At 41.2% G+C, this 22,039-nt stretch overlaps 2 protein-coding genes across 13 annotated transcripts in view; both read left to right on the plus strand.

The window, feature by feature from the left end:
- The window catches only part of ATP13A3 (ATPase 13A3), a 108,315-nt gene extending 96,908 nt beyond the window's left edge, over positions 1-11,407 (plus strand). For 3 of the 12 annotated variants that reach the window (XM_036352759.1, XM_036352757.1, XM_036352760.1), the window contains 2 exons: positions 208-297; positions 7,998-11,402. In XM_036352759.1, coding sequence (XP_036208652.1) covers positions 208-297; positions 7,998-8,195 — 288 coding nt within the window. In that variant the 3' untranslated portion in view covers positions 8,196-11,402. Of the gene's footprint in view, positions 1-207; positions 298-7,997 lie in introns of those variants that run through there. The other 9 variants (XM_036352758.1, XM_036352765.1, XM_036352764.1 and 6 more) reach the window with 5 other exon arrangements.
- Positions 11,408-14,469: 3,062 nt separating this feature from the next.
- GP5 (glycoprotein V platelet) lies at positions 14,470-20,742 on the plus strand. Its single transcript, XM_036352410.1, has 2 exons — positions 14,470-15,367; positions 16,353-20,742. Exon 2 carries the CDS (start codon positions 16,362-16,364, stop codon positions 17,982-17,984), a length of 1,623 nt encoding a protein of 540 aa, XP_036208303.1. The 5' UTR covers positions 14,470-15,367; positions 16,353-16,361; the 3' UTR covers positions 17,985-20,742.
- Positions 20,743-22,039: the final 1,297 nt, after the last annotated feature.

Consider the following 22,039-nt stretch of genomic DNA (forward strand, 5'->3'; position numbering starts at 1 on the left):
TTATCAAGAATTTTATGATGATTTGCATTTATCATAAAAGTCATGTTATTTTTTGTCTGTTTGCAATATTAACTGAAATTCTCTATATAACAATCAAGTCATGTTTTTTACTAATGATTCAGCATTGTGTGATCCTTTTTAAATGTGCACATTAATAAAGAATGACATAGTCATTTTTAATTCTTAACTCACTGGAATATCTCTCAGAACTTCTGCCTTGACATGGTCCTTTGGAAAGTTGTGTTCAATCGAGACAGACAAGGAGAGTATCGCTTCACCACCACACAGCCAGCACAGGTTGGAATTCAGCACTTGCTCTCAATTCTTCATGTATACCCAGGCTCTCTCAGTGTATACTCTGCATTCTGTAGACTGGTGTTCTGTTGTGTGTTGCTTCAACCTTTTTCCATATGCCTGGCATTTCATTTCTTGTAAGGAGTCCTAGAAAATTCACGGCAGACCTTTGTTACAGGCTTCTCAGGACTTCAGAAATTTCATAAGTCTTTTTTCCATTCCAATCCTTATCTTGTGTTTATGTAAAGGTCTTGTCCTCAGTGGTGAGAGTTAATTTTTCCATTTCTGTCTGGCTTAAATGTTATGTTTTTTGGTTTTCATGAGTCCCATTAGAAGCTAAATGACATGTATGTAAACAAAGTTATGAAATAGGAATTATTTCTAAATGGATCGGAGTCCAAAGGTCAAAATTTTCAGCAATTATTTCTGATTTATTGTTACTGTATCTTAATTTTGGGTGGCTTTTAGACTTTTCTCAGCATATGTCTTTTATCCTTCAGAAAATTTTCAGGCAGTGCTCATTTTTATACAAACCATGGCTTAGGATTTTTTATTCTTTTGGACCCATTATATTACTTGTTATTTGAAAGATATGCAAGTGCAGTGATAAAAAAAAGAGAATGAGATATAAACCCATTTCCTGGTGTTAGGGTTTTGACCTATAGTTTTTTCATAGAAAATATTAGTCTTATTTTTTAAACCGATGCCATTGAATTACATACAGCTCTACAGTTTGTTTATTCAGTTAATCCTCTCCTGAGGATATTTTTTCCATTGCTTCCCAGAGAGAATGAAAGGGAGGCAGGGAGGGAGAGAGAGAAACATCGATGTGAGAGACAAATCAACTGGCTGCCTCCCACATGTCCCACTGAGGGGAGGGAGGGAACCTGTAACCCAGGTACATGTTTTTGACCAGGTATGTGAGACCCTTCAGACCTGGGACTGATGCTGTAACCACTGAGTAACACCGGCCAGGGCTCTACAGCTTTTTGGGTATAGAGAACTTAATGATGCAGTCTCACCTCCTCATTATCTTACCCCTTTGTTTGTAGGTGGATGAGGTATCCTAAATATTTTACTAAAGATTTCTGTATCTAAATCTTTTATTCATCATGAGCCATGCAAGGAAACTTATAGAGTTCAAAAGGATTCCTTGGCATTGCTGAATTGGGCTATTCACTTATTTTTAGCTTTTTTTTTAACCTAAGTAGCAACTTCTTGAGTTTTATTTGGTAATTTGGCAGGCTTGATGCCCAGTGTAATACCAGATGATCCTTTGATAAGAGGTCCTGGAGAGTGCTATTCTTTTTTCTAAAGCTTCATGATGGATGAGTAGTGATCTATATATATAAAAGGCTAATATGCACAGTGTCCCCTTGGGAGTTCGACCGGGAGACTGGGAGTTCAATTGCTCACTATGATGTCCGCGGACCACCAGGGGTGGCATGGAATGAAGGAAGCCCCCAGCCGGCAGCTGGGGAAGGAAGCCCTGGCCAGCAGCTGGAAGGCCCCCATCAGCCCTGATCGCCAGCCAGGCCTAAGGACCCTTACCGGTGCATGAATTTCGTGAACCGGGCCTCTAGTAGTTTTATAATGATGGGATGAGTTTGGAATCAGCTTCAGTTTCTTTTTCTCAAAGCAGTATAATGCCTTAGTAGTGGGTATGACCAGAACTGTATTAGGGACTCAGTTCCTTTAGCTAAATCTCCTGTGTCTATATTTCTTTCCTTTTGATTACCTCACTACATTACTTCAGAAGTTAACTTTGGCTCATATGAGAGACTTGTATTGGTAAGGCACAAACCAAGGAAAATATTTACTGTGAGTTATCAGCTTTTCCAGGGAGATCTATGACTGACAGGAAGTAAATGCAGGTTCTGAAGAGGAGTTATACCCCAACTTAGTCAAAATTGGGTATCATAAAGCTGTAAACATTTGAATTGGAATCCCTCTTCATTGTTCAACCAAAATTAAATGGAAGAAAATCCTATCATTTCCTACATCTCTATTTTTTAAATATTTATTAATAAGTATCTGCCCTCATTTTTAAGAGTTTGTGCCTCTCACATGCAGTCTTACCTCTGAAGCATTTAGGGGAGAGAGTGAAGGTAGAGAGAGTGAGTGGTCTAGTGCAGGTAGCTCTAGCATGTCCCGTGTGCTTACCAGTTCTGAGAATCATTGACTAGACAAGAATTTTAGTCTTCATTTTCTATGGTCATGATTAAGAAATTATTGGCTTTAAAAAGAGTATTTATTTAAAAAAAAAAAAAAAAGAGTATTTATAACCTCTTAACACAGAATGATAAACTTTTGTCTTCTGACATTTGTGTGTGTAATGGAGTGTCACTCTTCATATTTATGACTCTTCAAGGGCCAATCCTATAAAAGCCTAATATGCAAATTGTGTCCTTGATTGGGAATTTGACCAGTGGGTAAGGCCGGCTGGCTGATTGCCCACGGCCCCTTCCCCTGGCCTGCCCTGCCCCTGATCAGGGTGGGCCAGCCAGACCCCACCCATGCATAAATTTGTGCACCGGGCCTCTAGTTAATCATATTACTGTAAGGCTGTGGTTCTCAATCAGGGTCATTTGGCAGTACCTAGAGACATATTTGGTTGTCACGGTTTGGGGATGGGGGGGTGCTACTGCTAACATGTAGTTGGGTGGACACTGGGGATGCTGCTAAATAAACATCCTATAGTAGTATGCAGGACAACCCAGATGTCTAGTCCCAGATGTCAGTAGTACCTGCCATAGGTGAAAAAGAAAGTAAAGTCGAGGGTGCCAGCTACACCTAGGATTTCTGTGGCTGCCATAATTGTCCCTCACCACAAACTCTTGTTCCACATTTTCCCATTCTGTATGTGCGCTTTCTACCGAGAATCCCATGAGGTCTTCTCAAACTGCAACTCCCAACCTTCTATACTAATGTCGAGAGAAGAAAATTTTTCTTTCTTCTTTTCCTTCCTTACCATATGTACCCAGGGACCATTGAGTTGGGTTGAAAGCTAGAGAATCTTGACTAGGCTTCAGGTCTTAGACACTTGAATTGGGAAGTCAAGAACCTCACCTGGAAATCTCTGGTAACCATATCAAAAAAAATCTGGTGATCTACAAGGTGCTTTACACTTCCAGGATCCTTCCAATTTTAAGGCATTTCTAACTTCATTTTATACGTAGAGAAATAGCATTCAGTCCACTTGCCAAAATTTTGCATCTAATGAAATGGCAGAGTTGGGAGTTGAAGCCATGGTTTCTGATTTCAGGAGGAGTGTTTTCCCACTATTCCACATTGCCTCATATATGGGGTCTATATAGGTGTAAGTTAATATAACAATCACATGACAAAATGGAGACAAACCATAGCTACTGTTGTCAATACCTGCTTTTTATGGTAGACACCGTATGAGGCATTTTATATAAATTCTCTCTAATTGTTACTACAATCTCAAGATATAGAAATGTCTTCAGTTTCTCCCAATTCCACAGATGAGGAAACAGTGTTAGAACTGGGATTCAGATTCACATTTACCTGTAACCCAGGCCCATAATATTTCTAGGCCAAAAAGCTCCTATCTAGTCTTTAAAGACAAAATAAGTATCACTTTTTATTTAATAGATACCGTGTTGTACTTGGCCTACTGAACATTCATGCAGCTAACCTAATTTAGATACAGGAAGGGTTTTTACATAATACTAATTTATTTCCTATACTGATTGTTTTGCTTCTGGATGCTAGGTGGCCTGAATGAAATTGAAAACAGGTTAAGTAAACCATGCAAATAATCAAAGTTAAAACTTTTATGTAGCTAAGTATTTCTCAGATGTTAAGATTTATTCTCTGACCAAAAAACAAAAATCTTGATATACAGTGGTTTTCAAGGAAACGTTTTCTTCAATAAATGCCTTTGAACTTCATCCTTGATCTACTGAAAGTTTTTAGTGGAGTGCCCCATCATCTCTATACAGCTTTACCCTGTTTGAGAAGATCTGTGCTACATGGTCTCTTGGTGTCTTGGTGGCTGCTTAGTGGTAGATGTGGAACTAGAATTGTAGTTTGATCCTGCCTGAGGATTTGTGCCTGTTATATTTTACTTTTTTGGGGTGGAGGGGGGGGAATCCAAGTGTTAGCTATAGTCTTTATGCCACTTAGAATATTGTTCGGGCTTATGTAGATGTAATGATAATTCTAATTGTCCTTATTTGTTTTATATTCAGGATTGGTATGGAAGAAGACTTTTATGAAAACCATAGTACCATTATAACATGTCCTGCAAGCCTGGCTTTATATTTTACATGCTACCCATGAAAACATTTCCTAAAAGACACTGCAAAGATTAAACTGGCATTGGGGTTCTAGAATGAACAGTTTGTAATGGTCTAAGAAGCAGGGGAATTTTAGCTGTAGATCTTTTTGGAAGTTCTTTGTGGTTGGTCTGTGGTAGCCTCTTTCCCTTTTCCGAGGGATACACGTGGTTATTTAACCAGGGTTTCCTTTCAGGAGCCAACCAAAAGCTCCAGTTGCTATGGCTCATGTGTTCTCCTGCTTCTGAGACCTATCCCTAGGTGTTCAGGGAGATCTAAGTGCTCATTCTGAGTCCTGTGATGCTCCCCCTCTTCACTTTCTAGTGCACAGTGCTTGCTTTTCTCCTCTTGCCACCATCTTCTCTCTGGATTTATTTTTCATTCCAGCATGCCTGTAACACCTTTTATTTTCTCTACCGGTGTGTTATATTGTGTTTGAGGATGTGTGTGGTATGTTTGTGCTTGCAAACTAACAAATCTATGCTTGCTTATAGTATATTTTTTGTGTATGATGTTTGGGGAAGTGAGGACACGAGAACAAAATACGTGTCTAATTACAGTGGAGGGGATACCCCTAGTGTTTCTTATGACTTCGTTTATTTTTTCTGAATGATAACAAGTGTACCTTGCTTTTAATAGGGCCATGAGGATTTTTTAAAACATACATGGTAATGTAAAAAGAATACTATTCAGCCCTGGCTGGATGGCTCAGTTGGTTGAAGTGTTGTCCCATACACCAAGCAGTTGCAGATTCGCTCTCCCAATTGGGGTGGCACCAATTGATGTTTCTCTCTCACATCTTTATCTCTCTCTCTCTCTCTCTCTCTCTCTCTCTCTCTCTCTCTCTCTCTCTCTCAAAAAAGTCAATAAACATATCCTCGGGTGAGGATTTAAAAAAGAAAAAATGCTATTCAATTGAGATTCTGTTTGCAATGAAATTGGCTTTAATTTTATTGCTTGCCTCACTTTCCACAGGTAGGGAACAGTGGATTAGAGATGTGTATGTATGTCTTCAATTTGAATACACTTGGCTGTGACTTTCCTTAACTCTGCATTGTCCTTCAACCCTGCCGGCTCATCTGGACAGACAAGGCCATATGTTTCTGGTTTTTTGTTTTGTCTCTTTGTTTGTTTTCCTACAATCACCATTCACCATTAATCTCTTCCTGTGATCCTTTAGAAGTGCTACATGCCATAAAATAAAAAGTGACGGCTTTCAGATTGATTTAGGAACAATGGTCTTTTCTGCAACTAAATTGAAGACTTTAAACACCTTGGAAAAAAGATCCAAGTAGTGAGCCCTCACCTCAGATTAAATGTTAAGGTTTGTTGTGTACGAGCCTACCCTGGAAAGGAATTGTTAGTTATTTGGATCACCTGAAGAATCCTGTATCATCTTGTGGGCTTCTTTTAAGGTGATGGTAATAGCTCTCTTTATAGCTAGATGGCTAATCATAAAATCTGTACCTCCTCTCTCCCCCCAGAATTGTAAAGTATAACTTACTTGTTACCACAGTTTTTGCCTATAAATTCTGTATAGCAGTGCAGCTTACTGTGTTTTGTTGACAAAGTAAGCAGACCTTTAAAAGCATTCAGTTATTATTTATAGTGATCTCAGTGCTGCCACATGCCCACTGTTCTGGAGAAGGAAAGAGTAGCAGGTTCCTGGTGGTTGTCTCAATCAAATAAGAGGACCTACCAAGTCCAAATGTAGAAAAGTGTAAGAGTTTTCATATTAAAGTATTTTGCTGTTCTCCATTGGCAAATGTAGAAACATGTTTCTGAACACATATGTTATAACAAATCTGCCTTTCTTGATCATGAAAATATTTTGGATGTTAACATTAGAATGCTCCTCTCCGTTATGTTATGCTTCCATTTTGTGAGATTGTTTCAATTGAGATTAGACCTAGTTGTAGACTGGGTTATGTATTAATGGCAGAATAAAAAGCCTGGGATTTGATTTTGCTTTGGAGAAACAAAAGCCAAAATAATTAAAAATTGATCATTCTTTACAGGTGAATATAATTAGTTCTTGGTATAGTTGTTTACTTTTATTTCATTTTTAAAAAAGATTTTGTATTGATTTTAGAGAGAGAGGAAGGGAGAAGGAGAAAAAGATAGAAGCATCGATGTGACAGAGAAACATCGATCGGCTGGCTACTACACGCCCCTACTGGGGATTGAGTCCACAACCTGGGCATGTGCTCTGACTGGGAATGGAACCGACAACCTTTCGGTGCACGGGACAACACCCAACCAACTGGGTTTATTTCATTTCTTTACCACAAATTTCAGTTAAGATAAATTCTGAGGGCCTCTACTGCATTTATATTTCTTTACAATAACAAGGGACTCTGCTTTCTTGTTCTTCAAGAATTATTTATCTAAGATCACAGTCATTAAAAACATCAGAATTAATCAGAAGAATTTCAATGACAGCAGAGCTTTTTATAATGAAATAATACTAAGAAATAGTACTTGCTTTATAGCTTTGTATGTACCTCCTCTTAAAGGTAGAGCATCAAGGGTAACCATCATTATAAAATAAAATTGTTTTTGTATGAATGAAAATGTGGCTTTAAAAGAAGTGAATGACATTAAACATGATCTAAGTTCTAATTTTGACCTAACAATATTTTCATAATGTTTTATGTTTTAAAAGGTAATATTAACAGTAACAATGATATTTTTTACACTGCTTTCTTCCAAAAATGATCTAGTACCAAAGGATAGTTTAGGATAGAAGATGAGAGTTTCCATATTGAATATTAAAATATTAAAAATATTTTCTCTTTCTGAATAGTTTAAAATAATTTTTTTTTTTTTTTAATAAGGATTTTTTTATTTTATTTTATTGATTTTTTACAGAGAGGAAGGGAGAGAGATAGAGAGTTAGAAACATCGATGAGAGAGAAACATCGATCAGCTGCCTCCTGCACATCTCCCACTGGGGATGTGCCCGCAACCCAGGTACATGCCCTTGACCGGAATCGAACCTGGGACCTTTCAGTCCGCAGGCCGACGCTCTATCCACTGAGCCAAATCGGTTTCGGCAAAATAATTCTTGATGCAATAGATGTTTTGTGTTATCCAGATCTGCAAGTTATTTTAAAAATGTATCTATACATGGGAAAAAAAGTATACATACACAAGAGGTTAGGTCTATATAACCTAAATAAAATAAAGTATATTACATTGATAACTAAAACATCTAACCTTTAAAAATGTTCCTAAATAATTGAAAGCTTACTTTTTTACATGGATTTTTTTTCATTTGTTTATGCTCAAAAGTCATTTCGTCTTATTTTTTTGTGTTGACATACTCTGCTTTAACAAATTTGTTAAAAACAAGCAGCCTTTAATCTTCTGGGGTGTTCTTTTTTCTTATTTCCTTAGGAGTCAGTGGATTATTGGGGGAAATGCTGCTTGTCCTGTGCCCTTGACTGTAGAAAGAAGATACCGAAAGCAAAGTACATGTATCTGGCTCAGGAGCTCTTGGTTGACCCGGAATGGCCACCAAAACCTCAGACAACAACAGAAGCTAAAGCTTTAGTTAAAGAAAATGGATCATGTCAAATCATCACCATAACATAGCGAATCAGTCTCAGTGGGATGCTAGTAGCAGTATTGAACAGAATGTAATTTAGGACTTCCTGATCCTGTGTGTCAGATGGCATCATTTCAAATCTGTGTTCCTTCTGATACAGTAGCTGATTTCAGAGCTTTTTTTTTTTTAAACAAAAGAAACAAAAATAAAAGATTGGCATGCCAGCTAAATTAATAATCTGTGACGTCCTCTTTCTTTATTCAGTAACTCTGAATATTATTATTTCCACAGTGTTCTTGATTATTACCCTCAGTGATACTCTATATAAGGTATAGAAGGAAGTTGGTATTTGGTAGGGTTTTAGACATTAGCCCTTGAGACTTAGTTTACACCTTTAAATTTACTTTCACAACTCCTCTTAGAAAAGGTCCTTGTTTATATACAGGCCCTAAATTTATGATTAGGCTCTAGTGAAAATAGTTAAAAAGCCTGTTTTCACTTGATTCCAACATTTCTTCCAAAGAATTCTATATATACATACACCAGATTCCTTTGATAATCCAGAGTTAGGAGTGAGTTTTATGGTGTTGCTTATAGAACAACTCAGGTAATTTCCACTTATGGTTTTATATTTTCTGTACAAACTGCCTGGGTTTTATTTTTCTAATCAGCAAGGTGCTTCACTGACTTCTGGAGATGTCCCTCAAAACTGTTAATGTGTCTGTGCTGTCTGGGGTCAGTAGTGTAATTGGCTTTAGTTAAATGTTGTAAACCTTTTTCATTAGGAAAAAATTATTTTTTTTGTAATAGATGTGGATCTATCTTTCTGATATCTCTCCATACCTGTTTTTTCCCCCCTCTCAGGTTTTATATTATTTTAAATGTCTTTTATTTTCTGCTTTTTTAATTTTCTAAAAACATTGGATAGTAGTGAGCTAGCTTTTTGTTTGCTTTTTGCTATTTTTTAGTTTTTTTAGTTAGATTTTTGCCTTCTAAAATTTTAAAGATTTGATGTATGTCTATTCTATCAATAATAAGGCTTAATAAATGAGTGGTTTTTGAACAACTGCTAAATTTGTTCAAAGCAGTATGAACTTGGTGAGAATTTGTTTTGTGCCATTAGGTGGCGCCAGAGGTCAGAGTTTACCTATTTTGGATTGGATGTTTACAAATGAACATACTTTGGTGGTGGCATTTTCTGGGAGAAAAGAAAAATGGAAATAAAGTTAAAGAATAGACATTCATTGAATCAAATGAAATGTGAATAATATTTTTCACCTTTCTGTTTTGCCTAGATAATGTTTAAATTCTAAACAAAATAAAAGTAACTTTAAAAATGTCTTTATAGGTAAGATCCAGTAGTTTGACAAAGTCCACAGTTATGGATAAACAAGGAAACTGATACTGCTGTAAAATGGACACTAAACTTCTATAAGTATGTGATATTATCCTGTGTTCTTCCTTAACCAGTAGCATGGGTGTACATCTGTACTTACCAATTTACCAAATGTTACGCAGAACTGTAGAATCAAATGATTCTCATTTTTTTGGTGCAGAGATATGAATGATGTTTGGTGACTATAGAAAAATGTAAGTTACACTCAGGATCACTGTTATTGCTATTGCCACTGATGATTCTCACAAAAAAAAGTTTCCATAAAAAAAATAATATGCTATTAATACACATTAGATAAGAACAGTTGTTCCATGAATGATTCTATGAAGCTATGCATCTTAGACCTCTTGAGCTGTGAATTATTAGCACTGTTTTCTATACTTATTCTCTTGATTGTTTTATAATTTCCACATTTATTTTCAACATGTATAAGTGTTATTCTTCAGTGATTTCCCAGAATTGTAAATCTTATTCTTTGATTTAAATACTGAAGCATATAATTAAGGTAATTACTAGTAGCAGCTTAAAAACCCAATTATCAGACTGTATTTAACATCTTTAAGAGCATGGTCATAAAGAGCGATATTTTTTACACCCTCCCTTTTTTTAACATTTAGATTTTATAAGGGTTTTATATCTCATCTGTCTATATTGCTTTCAAAGGAATAAGGTTTTTAGGTAGGTGGAAAAGCATTTGTAGGAAGTTAGATTTGAACTAAGTGGGTTGTTCAAGTTGTAATTGATGGCTTCCAGAATATTATTTGAGGAATGTTTGTGAATATAGGTGTGGGTCCTACTCAGTGCCATAGATAGAGTTCTCTCTCTCTGTAGGTCACCATTACATAGTAATTTTGATTCTTAATTTCACATTAAATTATTTGAGTGTATACAGACGTAAACTTTAAAATCTGTACATATATTATTTTGGTTTATTAAGATTAATAAATATTGCCGCTTTAAATTTTATTTATGCACATACTTAAGGACAGAAATGTCCGGGAAAACAATTGTGAAATAATGATATGTAACTTTTTAACTTTTTAAATAAATAACAAGATTTTTAATGTGTGTCTCCCTCAGGGTTGTTTAAAGTTTTTTTTCTCCCTCAAATATAAATAGTGGTGACTATGTTTTGTATCTTCTAGCACCAACTGCTGTAAGGCATTGCTGCAAATAATGCTTGAATAAAAGTGGCTAAGCCAACAACAAAATGAATACTTTTTATATTAGTTTTATAATCCTTGCATTTGAGAGCTTTCCAAATTGCACTTGCATTTAAACAAAACTGTTGCAGTTTTTACTGTATTTATTTTGTTATCCCTGTTTATGAAAATACTGCGCAGTTTCAAAGGCATGGTAAAAATATCAGTGTTTATATATTCTGTTTCCAAAACAGCTATACATACACTGTTCAGAGAAGAGCAAAATTCAAGCTTTAGAAAACATTCTAAGATATCTTGCATGTAATTTTGACATATCTGAAATAGGTTTTTGTATATTTATGGTGGGAGGTGGTTGGGAGCTTTTAGCAAAATATGGGATGTTAATTTTTGTACAGTCTGTGGGTATTTACACATATTTTTTAATGTATTAAAATTTGGTAATTATGTGCACATTAAATTAATAAAATAGTTAACTTCCTGTTATGATTTGTTAATTCCCTAAGGCTTTGGAATTTTTTTAAGAAACTTTATATCAGAAATGATATTGCATCTTTATATTTTTAAAATTATATTGCTGCTCAAGAATGGTACCCTGATGTCAAAAAGGCATACATTCATAATTGTACATTCAGCACTGTAAATAACCGTATGAAATTTTTTTTGATTGAAGCATTCAAAATAAAAATCTAAATGAATAAAATAGATTTCTTTTTTTTTTCTGTGTCTTGATACATGTTTCCTTTTTAGTTAAATGGGTTTATTTTCCTGCTTAATACTTTCCCATTTCTTTATTTTTTTTTATAACATTGGGGTTGTTATTTGTTGTTTTTTAAAAGATGTTTTTATTTATTTCAGAGATGAATGGAGAGAGAGAGAGAGAGAGAGAGAGAGAGAGATCAATGATGGCGCCTGGCCACAGTGGCTCAGTGGTTGAGCATCAACCCATGAACCAGGAGGTTCATTTCCGGTCAGGGCACATGCTTGGGTTGTGGGCTCAATCCCAGAGGGGGGTGTGCAGGAGGCAGCCAATTAATGATTCTCATCATTGATGTTTCTATCTTTCTCCCTCTCTCTTCCTCTCTGAAATAAAAGTATATTTTTTAACAATTAAAAAAAAGAAACATCAATGATGAGAATCATTGATTGGCTGCCTCCTTCACAATCAGGGATTGAGCCTACAACCCAGACATATGCCCTGACTGGGAATCAAACTGTGACCACCTGGTTCCTAGGTTGACACTTAACCACTGAGCCCCACAGCCAGGCTAACTGGGTGTTTGAAGGAAATAAATACAGCATTCCACACTTATGTCTGTGACCATCCGCGGAAACCTATCAGTCACATACAGTGTAGAGCCAAATGTTAAGTGTCAGGAGGTCTGAGGGAAATGGTGAACTATAAAATTAGGGAGTTAGTCTCTTAATAGTTGGGAAGATCAAAAGCTAACACTGTGTAAGACGTGGTGCGTTTGAAGTGAGGTGGCATCTGTGGGTGCCAAAGGAGCCCTCCAAGGGGAGGGAAGCTGTGGAGCTAACTGCTGGCCACAGAAACCCCAGAGAAGGCAATTTGTGTCGGGCCTTTGTCCTTGGGAAGGTGCCTCCTAGTATGGCAGGCTCTGCAGGAGACACGCATCCTCTGCTATGGGCTGTGTGGCTGGCTGTGATCTGCTGGATTTGGGTGGTATGAACACCACTTTGAGCTCAAGTTCTTCGATGCACTGTGGTTTGTATAGCAAATGATCATGTCCCCACAGCCTGCTGATGTGGGCACAGTTCCTCTCATCTTTCCTTCCTCTTACCCCCTTACTGCCAGTTGCTTTATTCTTAGCGTATACTGCAGGGAAGGACAGAAGGAATTCTATGACTTTGAAATGAGACTGTCCCTGTTCATAGTTGTGGTTGTGGTTACTCTGCAGGTGTTACTCCTGCTGTGCCCGGCCTCTGTCCCCTACGGGGGAAGAAAAGCATGTCGCATCCAGGCAGACGCCTGCTTTTAAATGGCCAAACCCCATAGGGCAGGGCTCTGTGACTTACACAGAAGCTATTAGGACGGCACATTTCCGACCTGTTTCATAGATCCCAGCTCTAAAGACTTGAACACTAGAGCCGTCAACTTCATTGCTCAGAATGATTCTCGGCACCGTGTTTATTTGTTCAGTGGATGGACTCACAGTGTTGCTCCATTGTCTGCAACTTCTGGACCCAGTTCTCCCTTCTTGGGCAATCAGAATGCCCTGCTCTCTTCAAAGAACAAAACTTGGAGGTCTTCCTGTGGAAATAGACTAAAGAAGCTTGGCTGGAATTTGACTCCAAGTCCCTGATTAGTCCACAGCACTTCTTCCCAAGCTCTCCATCACATTGGCTCCCCAGCATTTTCGCTTGGTGTGCCTATGCATGTCTGACTCAGCGTGTGTTCTGGGCTGTTTCTTCCCCTGACTGGAGCTGAAAGACGGCCCATGATCCCTGACAGAGGGAGTGACTTCCCCTGTGCTTTAGGACTTCATGACTTAGAGGTAACTTCAGTCAGTACAGCATTTACTGGGCTTTAACTACATTTGGCTCCAAACGCTGCTTGGATTTCAGTGCTTTTTCCACATCTGCAAATGTCATGGATCGGGGAGTTTTTCTCAACCAGGATGAAATAATTTAAGGACCACTTCTGTACCACTCCATTCAATGATTCCAGAGGTTAATGTGTATTCTTTCACAATTCAAGCCTTGACTCTCTCTAGTGTTTTAATACCTTTATCCTTATGTTTTTTTTCCTTAATGATGCCATTTTCCCTCCCAAATCACTTTATTTTTGCATTAAAATTTTTAAAATACAATTGTGATATAAGCATATTTAGTAAAAATTTAAACCTCACAGAAAGGTATGTAAGGAAGTCCACCCGTTCCCTGGCTTCTCCCCCAAAAGGTGAATACTAAAGTTTCTTGGTGTATCATTGTAGAAAAAAATATGTATATATCCTCATGTAAATATATTTTTAAATGCTACACAAGTGGAATCCCGTTGCATATGCTCTGCTGCCCTTGCTTCCTGTCATTTAGTGTATCTTTGAAAGTATGTCAGCACTTGGAGCTCAGCCTTACTCACCTTAAAGTCTGCCAGGCATCCCACTGCATGGATGCACCATAATTTAAACAACTTGTTCCCTGTTGATGGTCATTTAGATTTTTGTTTCTTTTTCTGTCACAATTCCACAATAAGTGTTTTTGTGCACATATCTAAATGAGCATATCTATGAAGTGTATTTTTATCGGTGGAATGGCTGGACACAGAATATACATATTATAAATTTGGTTGATACTACTAAATTTTTCTCTGAAAAGTTTGCCCCAATTTATATGCCCACCAATGTAGTAAGAAAATGTAACATTAAAAGTTATTTCAGCGTGGGGTACGGTGCAGGGTTTTCAAACAGCTCAGAAACAGACCCACACACTGATGAGGTGCTGGCAGTGCTGACACAGCGCCCAGGGAAGAAGGGATTTACATAAACAGGGCTAGGACAGCTGGTTATCCTAATGGGAAAAATAAACCGGACTCTACTCATGTCATACACAAAAACCAACTCTAGATGGATTAAATAGACCTAAAAGTGGAGGACAAAGCTATAAACTTAAGGCATTACAGGGAAATAGTTTTCTGATTTTGGAGGAAAGGGGGGATCTATTTTAATAGACACAAAAATCACAAATTAGAAAAGATTGATAACTGCCTACCACAAGACTTATGTCAAAAGACCTCATACAGAAGGTGAAAAGGCAAATCACAAACTAGTTGAAGATATTCATAACACCTATAACCAATAAAGGATTCGTATCCAGAATATATTAAAATGCCTATAATTCAGTTTTTTAAAGACATAAGAATACATATTTTGCATATAGACAAATAGGCAAAAGAAAACAATTTCTCAGATGAAGTGGCCCTTAAAATATGAAGAGGCTCGAGTTCATTAAAAACCACACTGACAATCATTTCACATTAATTGCAAAAATACATTTAAAAGATCAATTCCAAGTATGGGCAGAGCTGTGAAGCACAGGGACTGTCCACACTGCAGGTGGCAGCATGTACTGGGACAGCTGCTTTGGGAGGCCGTCTGACAGTCCTAAGTGAAACTGAACATGTGAACAGCCTTCAACTCACCCGGTGATGCCTAATTGAACATCTTTGAGAATGTTTTCAGCCTTATTATTTCTAAAAAGAAATTGAGTGGCGCATTTGAGGGTAGTCTTAGCCTTATTATTCACCCAAGGAGGAGGGGAGCTGGATTAGAGACTGTGGCAAGAAAAGGAAGCTGGGAGGAAGCCTGGCCCCGCTAGGGGTGTGGCAGCTGCAATGTATCACTAAGCTTTCCTAGCATCACAGAGTTACGTTGTGCCATTTATGGAGAAACTTCTCTCTCTCCCGTTCTTGTCATTCAGCCTTGACAGTAGGATCTAGGTTATATATAGTTGCTTTCAGTTTGAAAATATTTGTCATTAAAAATCCCAACTATGCCTTCTGAGATAGGGCCCTTTCCATGACTTTTATTCTGCTAAAGTCTTTATCCTGAGGATGCAGGGGTACCGCCCTTTTCCTTTGGAAAGTGCCGAATCACAGGCGAGGCTCTAAGCCTTTCAGTTGCTTTGGGGTGCAGTACCATTTCAGGTAAGGCCAAATACTTTAAAATTAGTATGGGCAACTGGAGGGCTTGGTGAGTTCATGTGTGCATAAGAAATAATAGGTAGCTACAAGAAACGATTTGTGTAAAATTACACTGGGGAAACATTGTTTTGGCAGATTAGTATTACTGTGTGTATTTCACAGATGATTCAATGGCAGAAGTATTAATTTTTAAACATCTTAGAAATGATAGCTTCTTATTTATGGTTCAATCAGATATACTACTCTCCAATTCTAGCTCTGTGACCCTGGTTAAGTTCCTTAAACTTCCCATGCCTTCGTTTCTTCATTCTTTGGGGATAGTAATAGTATGTACCTCATATGGTTAGGACTGTTAGGTAAAGATGAAATGAATGGATTCAAATAAAGTGCTGGGAAGAACGCCTGGCATAGAGTGGTAAGTATTACTACCTGCGTTTCCCGGTGTGGCTGAGGGTGTTCGCTGTTTGGGGGGGTGTCCATTGTTGTAGTAGAGGAGTTGGTATTGCAGATATAACATGGTTGTGACCAAAGGAATCAGGTGGTGGCTGGCATTTGAACACTTTGCAGTTCCCTCCGTGACTTGGTTACAACCACCCCTGGGTAAGGATAGAGTCAAGAGCAGAGAGCTATGTTCACGGTGGGCACTGCTCTGCGAAATCTGGAGCCTGAATGTGAGAATAATTATTTAGTGAGTTCTCTCTACGTAACGAATTGGCTTTTCTCTGGCTTGCAAACGCTCTCCTTTCCATGCTTTGCACGGAGAGTGGAAAATCAGTAAAACAAAAGAATGAGACGTGTGCGTGTAGAACGAATGAATGTCTTCTTACCACCCAGGAAAATCTGCACCCCTAAGCAAAGTGGGAGACTTACTTGTCTATGGATTACAGAGGCAGTGACAATCCTGGCGAAAGAATCCTGCCTCTGCAACGGTAAATGCCCAGGGTTACAAGAGCGCACGCGAACGTTTGCCCTTGTGTGTTGTCCACAGGCATCCGACATGCTGAGGGCCGCCCTGCTGTGCGCGGTGCTCGCGCTCCTGCGCGCGCAGCTGGTCTCCTTCCCCTGCCCGCCCGCCTGCAGCTGCTTCGTCCGGGACGCGGCGCAGTGCTCGGGGGGCGACGTGGAGCGCATCGCCGCGCTCGGCCTGCCCACCAACCTCACGGTCATCATGCTGTACCGCATGGACCGCGGCACCCTGCGGAGTGACAGCTTCCGCGGCATGACGGTCCTGCAGCGCCTCTTACTGGCCGACAGCCACATTTCCGCCGTCGCCCCCGGCGCCTTCAACGACCTGATAAATCTAAAAACCCTGAGGTTGTCGCGCAACCAAATCCCGGATCTTCCAGGCTCCCTCTTCGACCAGCTGGTGCTCCTGGAACAGTTGTTCTTGAGCCACAATAAACTAACGCGCATTGACCAAAACCTGTTTCGGAACCTGGTTAACCTGCAGCATCTCCTTCTGAACAACAATCAACTCGTTTCCCTCCCCGCCGGCCTCTTCGCGCACCTGGGGAACCTGAGGGTGCTGGATGTATCGGGAAACAATTTGACTCACTTGCCGCAGGGGTTGCTCGGAGCCCAGGCTAAGCTGGAGAGACTGGTGCTCCACTCCAACCAGCTCGTCTCTCTGGACGCGGGGCTACTGCGCAGCCTGCGCGCCCTGGCCGAGCTGCGGCTCGACAGAAACCGCCTCCACTCCCTCGCGCCCGGGGCCTTCGACCAGCTCCGCGACCTGAGCATTTTAACTCTTTCCAGAAACCAGCTGCGGTCCCTGCCCTCTGCACTCTTCCTCCATTTGCACAATCTGACCTTCTTGGCGCTGGATGAGAACCCGCTGGAGGAGCTCCCGGGCGTGCTCTTCGGGGAGATGGCGGGCCTGCGGGGGCTGTGGCTGAACCGCACCGAGCTGCGCACCCTGCCGGACGCCGCCTTCCGAAACCTGAGCGGCCTGCGGGCCCTGGGGCTGACCCTGAACCCGCGCCTGGGAGCGCTCCCCGAGGGCGCCTTCCGCGGCCTCGGCCAGCTGCGCCAGCTGTCGCTCAGCCACAACGCGCTGCGGGCCCTGCCCCGCGGGCTCTTCCGCGACCTCCGCAGCCTGGAGCAGGTCCGGCTCGAGCACAACCTGCTGCAGACGCTGCCGGGCGACGTGTTTGAGGACCTGCCCGGGCTGGCGGAGGTCCTGCTGGGGCACAATCCCTGGCGCTGCGACTGCGACCTGCGGCCGTTCCTGGCCTGGCTGAGACAGCACCCCGGCCTCGTGGGCCGCGCGGAGGAGCCCCCGCGGTGCCAAGGGCGGCGCCCTGGTCTGCTGCTGCAGGCCCTGTCGGACGGTGACCTGGGGTGCCCGAGCACGGGGGGCCCGCCTCCCCACTCTCTCGCCCCCACCTGGCCGGCCCTGCCAGTGGCCCGCGATCGCCCAGCCTGGGTGCCAACCAGCGCAGAGCCCTGGGCGCGGGCCCAGCCGGTGGCCGAGGGCCAGGGTCAGGACCACCGCCTGTTCTGGAGTCTTTATATTCTGCTTTTAGCCGCTCAGGCCGTAATAACCGGGGTCATTGTGTTTGCTATGATGAAACTCTGCCGGCTCTTCCGAAAATTAATCAGAGAGAGAGCTCTGGTCTGAGTCAACGGGAAAACCTTGTAATGAATGAGAAGGCGACCAGAGTATTGTTAGATGTGACTGGGAGAATCCAGACAGGTTGCTTCCGTCTTCCTTTCTCTTGTCTCTGCCGCCCTCCCCTCTGCCCTCACACCCACCTCTCTGTCTCCTCCCCCTCCCTCCCCTTTCCTAGAATTGCCTTTACATGTGTGAATTGTGACTGCTTGCTTTGCTTCAGCCTTCACCGTGGGGGCCTGGGAATGCGGGTTGTGTTCACCTCATCTCTGTGCCCCCCCTTGATGGTGGAGAAAGGGTTACCTTCAGAGTTTACTGAGGAAGGGAGGGTGCGGGCGTCAGCCACCTCCAGGCCGCGGTCTGGCTCCTGTCTGGCAAATATGCAATAAATGAATAAAATGAATACACCCGATCCAAGTGATAGTGCCTTTTCCTGGGGCAAGGAGGAATTGTTCTCTTTATTTACTTTTGCTTGCAAAGCAGAACTCTTCCAGTTCTTTCCCTTGTCCTACGTTTGTTCTCACTGTTTGTATGTCTGTGGGCTGCTTGGGAGAGTGTGGGACTCCATTCACTCAGCGCAGGTTTGCAAAGCAGGCCTCTGTGATGGGCGGAGAGAGAAAAGAGCCAGGCCTGCCCTCCAGGAGTGCAGCACCAAGACAGGAGCCAGGACAGTGGTCAGGCCTGAGAGCCAAGGAGCAGGAGGAGGGGCCCTGGGGAGGGTGGGTGGAGCAGTGGGAGCTCACCAGGAGGTCTAAGTGTGTATTTGTGTGTGTGTGTGTGTGTGTGTGTGTGTGTGTGTGTGTCCCACAGGGTGGGGGTGGGGGCATTGATTCAGAGAGTCCCTGTGTGTGTGCTGCAAAGACTTATGAAACTACTATGAGAGAGAAGTGTATCATTGACACTGGGTTGGCTTTCATTTCCTGAACTAAATGCTACCACGTTTCACAAGCATTTATGGGAGCACCTCACATGTGACACGAGTTCATGAATGTAATGGCAAGCTTGGTTTCTAGTTTATTATGCTTGATCACATTCTCATTTATTCTTCTGATTGAAAGCAGTAAAAACCTTGTTGCTTTCAATGAATGCCTGTGAGCAGCAGTGGCTAAAACACCGGTGGAGCGTTGACAACCGTGGGTTCAAATCCCAGCTCCACCCCTTACGAACTGCATAGGGCTTTGGGCGAGATACTTAGGTTGTCTAAGCCTGGGTTTCCTCGCCCCCGGGAAGGGAGAAAGACCACCTGCTTCAAAGAGTGTGAGAATCAGGCATTAAAGCATGCGATAGCAGCCCAGGGCCCAGCGAACGGTAACTGCTCGAACGTTAGCTCTTATTAGAGGCCAAGCAATTACCTGTGGTACTGCCGTCCTGACTTCCAAAGAAGAGCTCTGGGTTGCTTTTTCTTCTCTCTGTGTGTAAAGGTGAGAGCGAACTTTCTCAAGCTGAAGGTTACCTTCACCCCAGTTTGTCTTCACGTGTGTGCGGTCTCAGCCCTGTGCAGTCAGGCCCTGTGCTCCCAGTCCAGAGCAATGGATCCTCAGAACAACACCACGGGGCACAGAGCAGGGATTGCTGGGTTCCTGGCATTTGTAGGTGCACTTCTCCTTCACGGCCAAGTTCAAATGTCTCCTCCTGGTCAAGCCTTTCCCGACTGCCCAGGCAGACTGCAGTGTTCCCCTCGCAGGCCATCAGGCACCCTCCCCACCCCATCTGCTCCTGGTCACCCTTCACTCTGGTGTGTGTATGTGTTCATGTGCCTCCTTGTATCATTTATTTCTACTGTTCCAAATTTTGCAACCACCGATAGCATAAAACCCAGACTTTTTTGATGAGCATAGTCCTAACCACTATGCTCTCAGGCAAGCTGCCTCTCTCTCTAAGCCTCCATTTCCTTATCTGTACAGTGAGGATAGTAACGGTCCTTACATGGTTGCAAAGACGGAATGAAATAACTCAGGCCAAATAGTTAAGTCAGTGGCTGGTGCACGTGGGCCTCAATAGAAGTTGGCTATTACTATGATAGCTCTTTTGAACACGCTGTGTTTTAACATATCTCGTTGCCTTTGCAGATGTTCATTCATTAGCAAATATTTTTTGAGTACCTCCTCTGTACCCAGCCCTCTTCTAAGTGGAGGATGGAGCAGTGGTTAAAACAAAGTACATACTTCCACTGGGTTTACATTTTGGTGTTCCCTCCAATGAAAACTATCTTCCCTGGTCATTATCTTTAAACATTCAGGAAAGTTAAGAGAATAATTTTGGACTCCTGAACCTGCTTTTTAAAATCTTTATTCTTTGTTCTATTTGCTTCAGATATTTTTTTAACAGAATAAAATATGACAGATAAAGCTGAAGGCTCCTGTATATTGCTTCCCTGTTCTCATTGCGCTCCTTCTCTCCTCACAAGTAACCTGCTTAATAAATGTGGCGCTTCCCATCCTCAAACATGTTTTTAATATTCTTACCACATGTGTCTACAACTCTGAACGAGCTGAAGTAAGACTGCCTGTTTTCAAATTTTATATAAATGATGCTACTCTGCATAGAGCATTCTTCAACTGGTTTTTTTTTTTTTTCTGGGCTAACGTACTCTTGAGATTTACCCATATGAAGCATTTGACACTAGGTCATTCATTTGAATAGCTGCATAATAGTCTATGAATGAACATACCATAATTTATCTGTTCTCTTGTTGATGGACAATTATTCCCAGTGTTTTTCTTTTCTTTTTATTCCCCACTACTCTACATCTTCCCCAACTCCTAATAATGTCAGAATTTTTAATTTCTGTCAATCTGATAGCTATGAAATGGTAACTCATTGTTGCGTTATCTTTCATTTCCCTGATAACTAGTGAAATTAAATTTATTTTTTCAATGTTTGTTGAACATTCAGATTTCTTCTTTCAAGAATTATCTGTGCATACACGTTGATCAATTTATAATGGGGCATTTTGCCTTTTTCCTTTTGATTTGTAGGACTTTTTACATATCCTGGACAAAATCCTCTGTAAATGGTAGTTCTTACAACTATCCTGTTTCAGTTTGTAGCTTCTTTTTTTTTTTTTAACTTTTTAAAAAAATATATATTTCTTTATTGATTTCAGAGAGGAAGGGAGAAGGAGAGAGAGATAGAACATCAATGATGAGAGAGAATCAGCGATCGGCTGCTTCCTGCACGCCCCCGACTGGGGATTGAGCCCGCAACCCAGGCATGTGCCCCTGGCCAGAATCGAACCTGGGACCCTTCAGTCCGTAGGCTGACGCGCTATCCACTGAGCCAAACCAGTGAGGGCAGTTTGTGGCTTCTTATTTCACTTTACTCATCCTGTCTTTTGTGGAACAGAAGCTTTCATTTTAATGTAGTCAAATGTAGCAATATAACTTTACGGTTGGGCTTTTAAAAAATCTTGTTTAGGAAATTCTCCCTATTGTGACGCACTGCCTCCTTGCTTTGCACTGGGTGAGCTTGGTGGAGTGTTTTTTTTTTTTTTGTTTTTTTTTTTTTCGGAATTCTGGACTGCCCTGTTTTAAGTTGCAGTGGCCAGCTGCAGAAGAAGAAAAGAGGTTATGGCAACAAGAAAGGGGAACTTTTGACCCAGGGAAACAGATCTGGCTTGGATCCAGTCAGGAACCAATGTTATCTCTAGAGACTCAATTACTTGTACTTTATCATGTGCATGAGCTAATACACTGGGGTCCTGAAAATATGATTTACTGGGAACCTTCTACTGTAGCTCACAAAGTGCATAGCAGATGTCTGTCTTTCCAAATATAACTCTGAAAATTCATTTCGTGGGTCCCAATGGCATTTCCCACTTCCTTGAGATCCATTGAGGTACGGTAATTGGATTTTATCCAAATGCCTCCATCGCAAAATACGAACGTGTGCTAGTTATGATTTGCATGCTTGTTTGTTTGTTTTCCCACTGGGTGGAGGCATTTCTTTGCAGGAAAGCAACAGCCTTAACAGTAGGTAAATTATTGTTGGGAAAAATTAACTCCCAATTGGGAATTCCCTCTGAGTTACAGTAACTGAGGGATTCATCCACTGGGCAAATAATG

The sequence above is a fragment of the Myotis myotis genome, unplaced genomic scaffold (assembly GCF_014108235.1).
Source record: "Myotis myotis isolate mMyoMyo1 unplaced genomic scaffold, mMyoMyo1.p scaffold_m19_p_2, whole genome shotgun sequence".
Lineage (NCBI taxonomy): Eukaryota > Metazoa > Chordata > Mammalia > Chiroptera > Vespertilionidae > Myotis > Myotis myotis.

What these genes read in the sequence shown, in the direction of transcription:
- GP5 (XM_036352410.1), top strand. Translation starts at nt 16,362, where the DNA reads ATGCTGAGGGCCGCCCTGCTGTGCGCGGTGCTCGCGCTCCTGCGCGCG.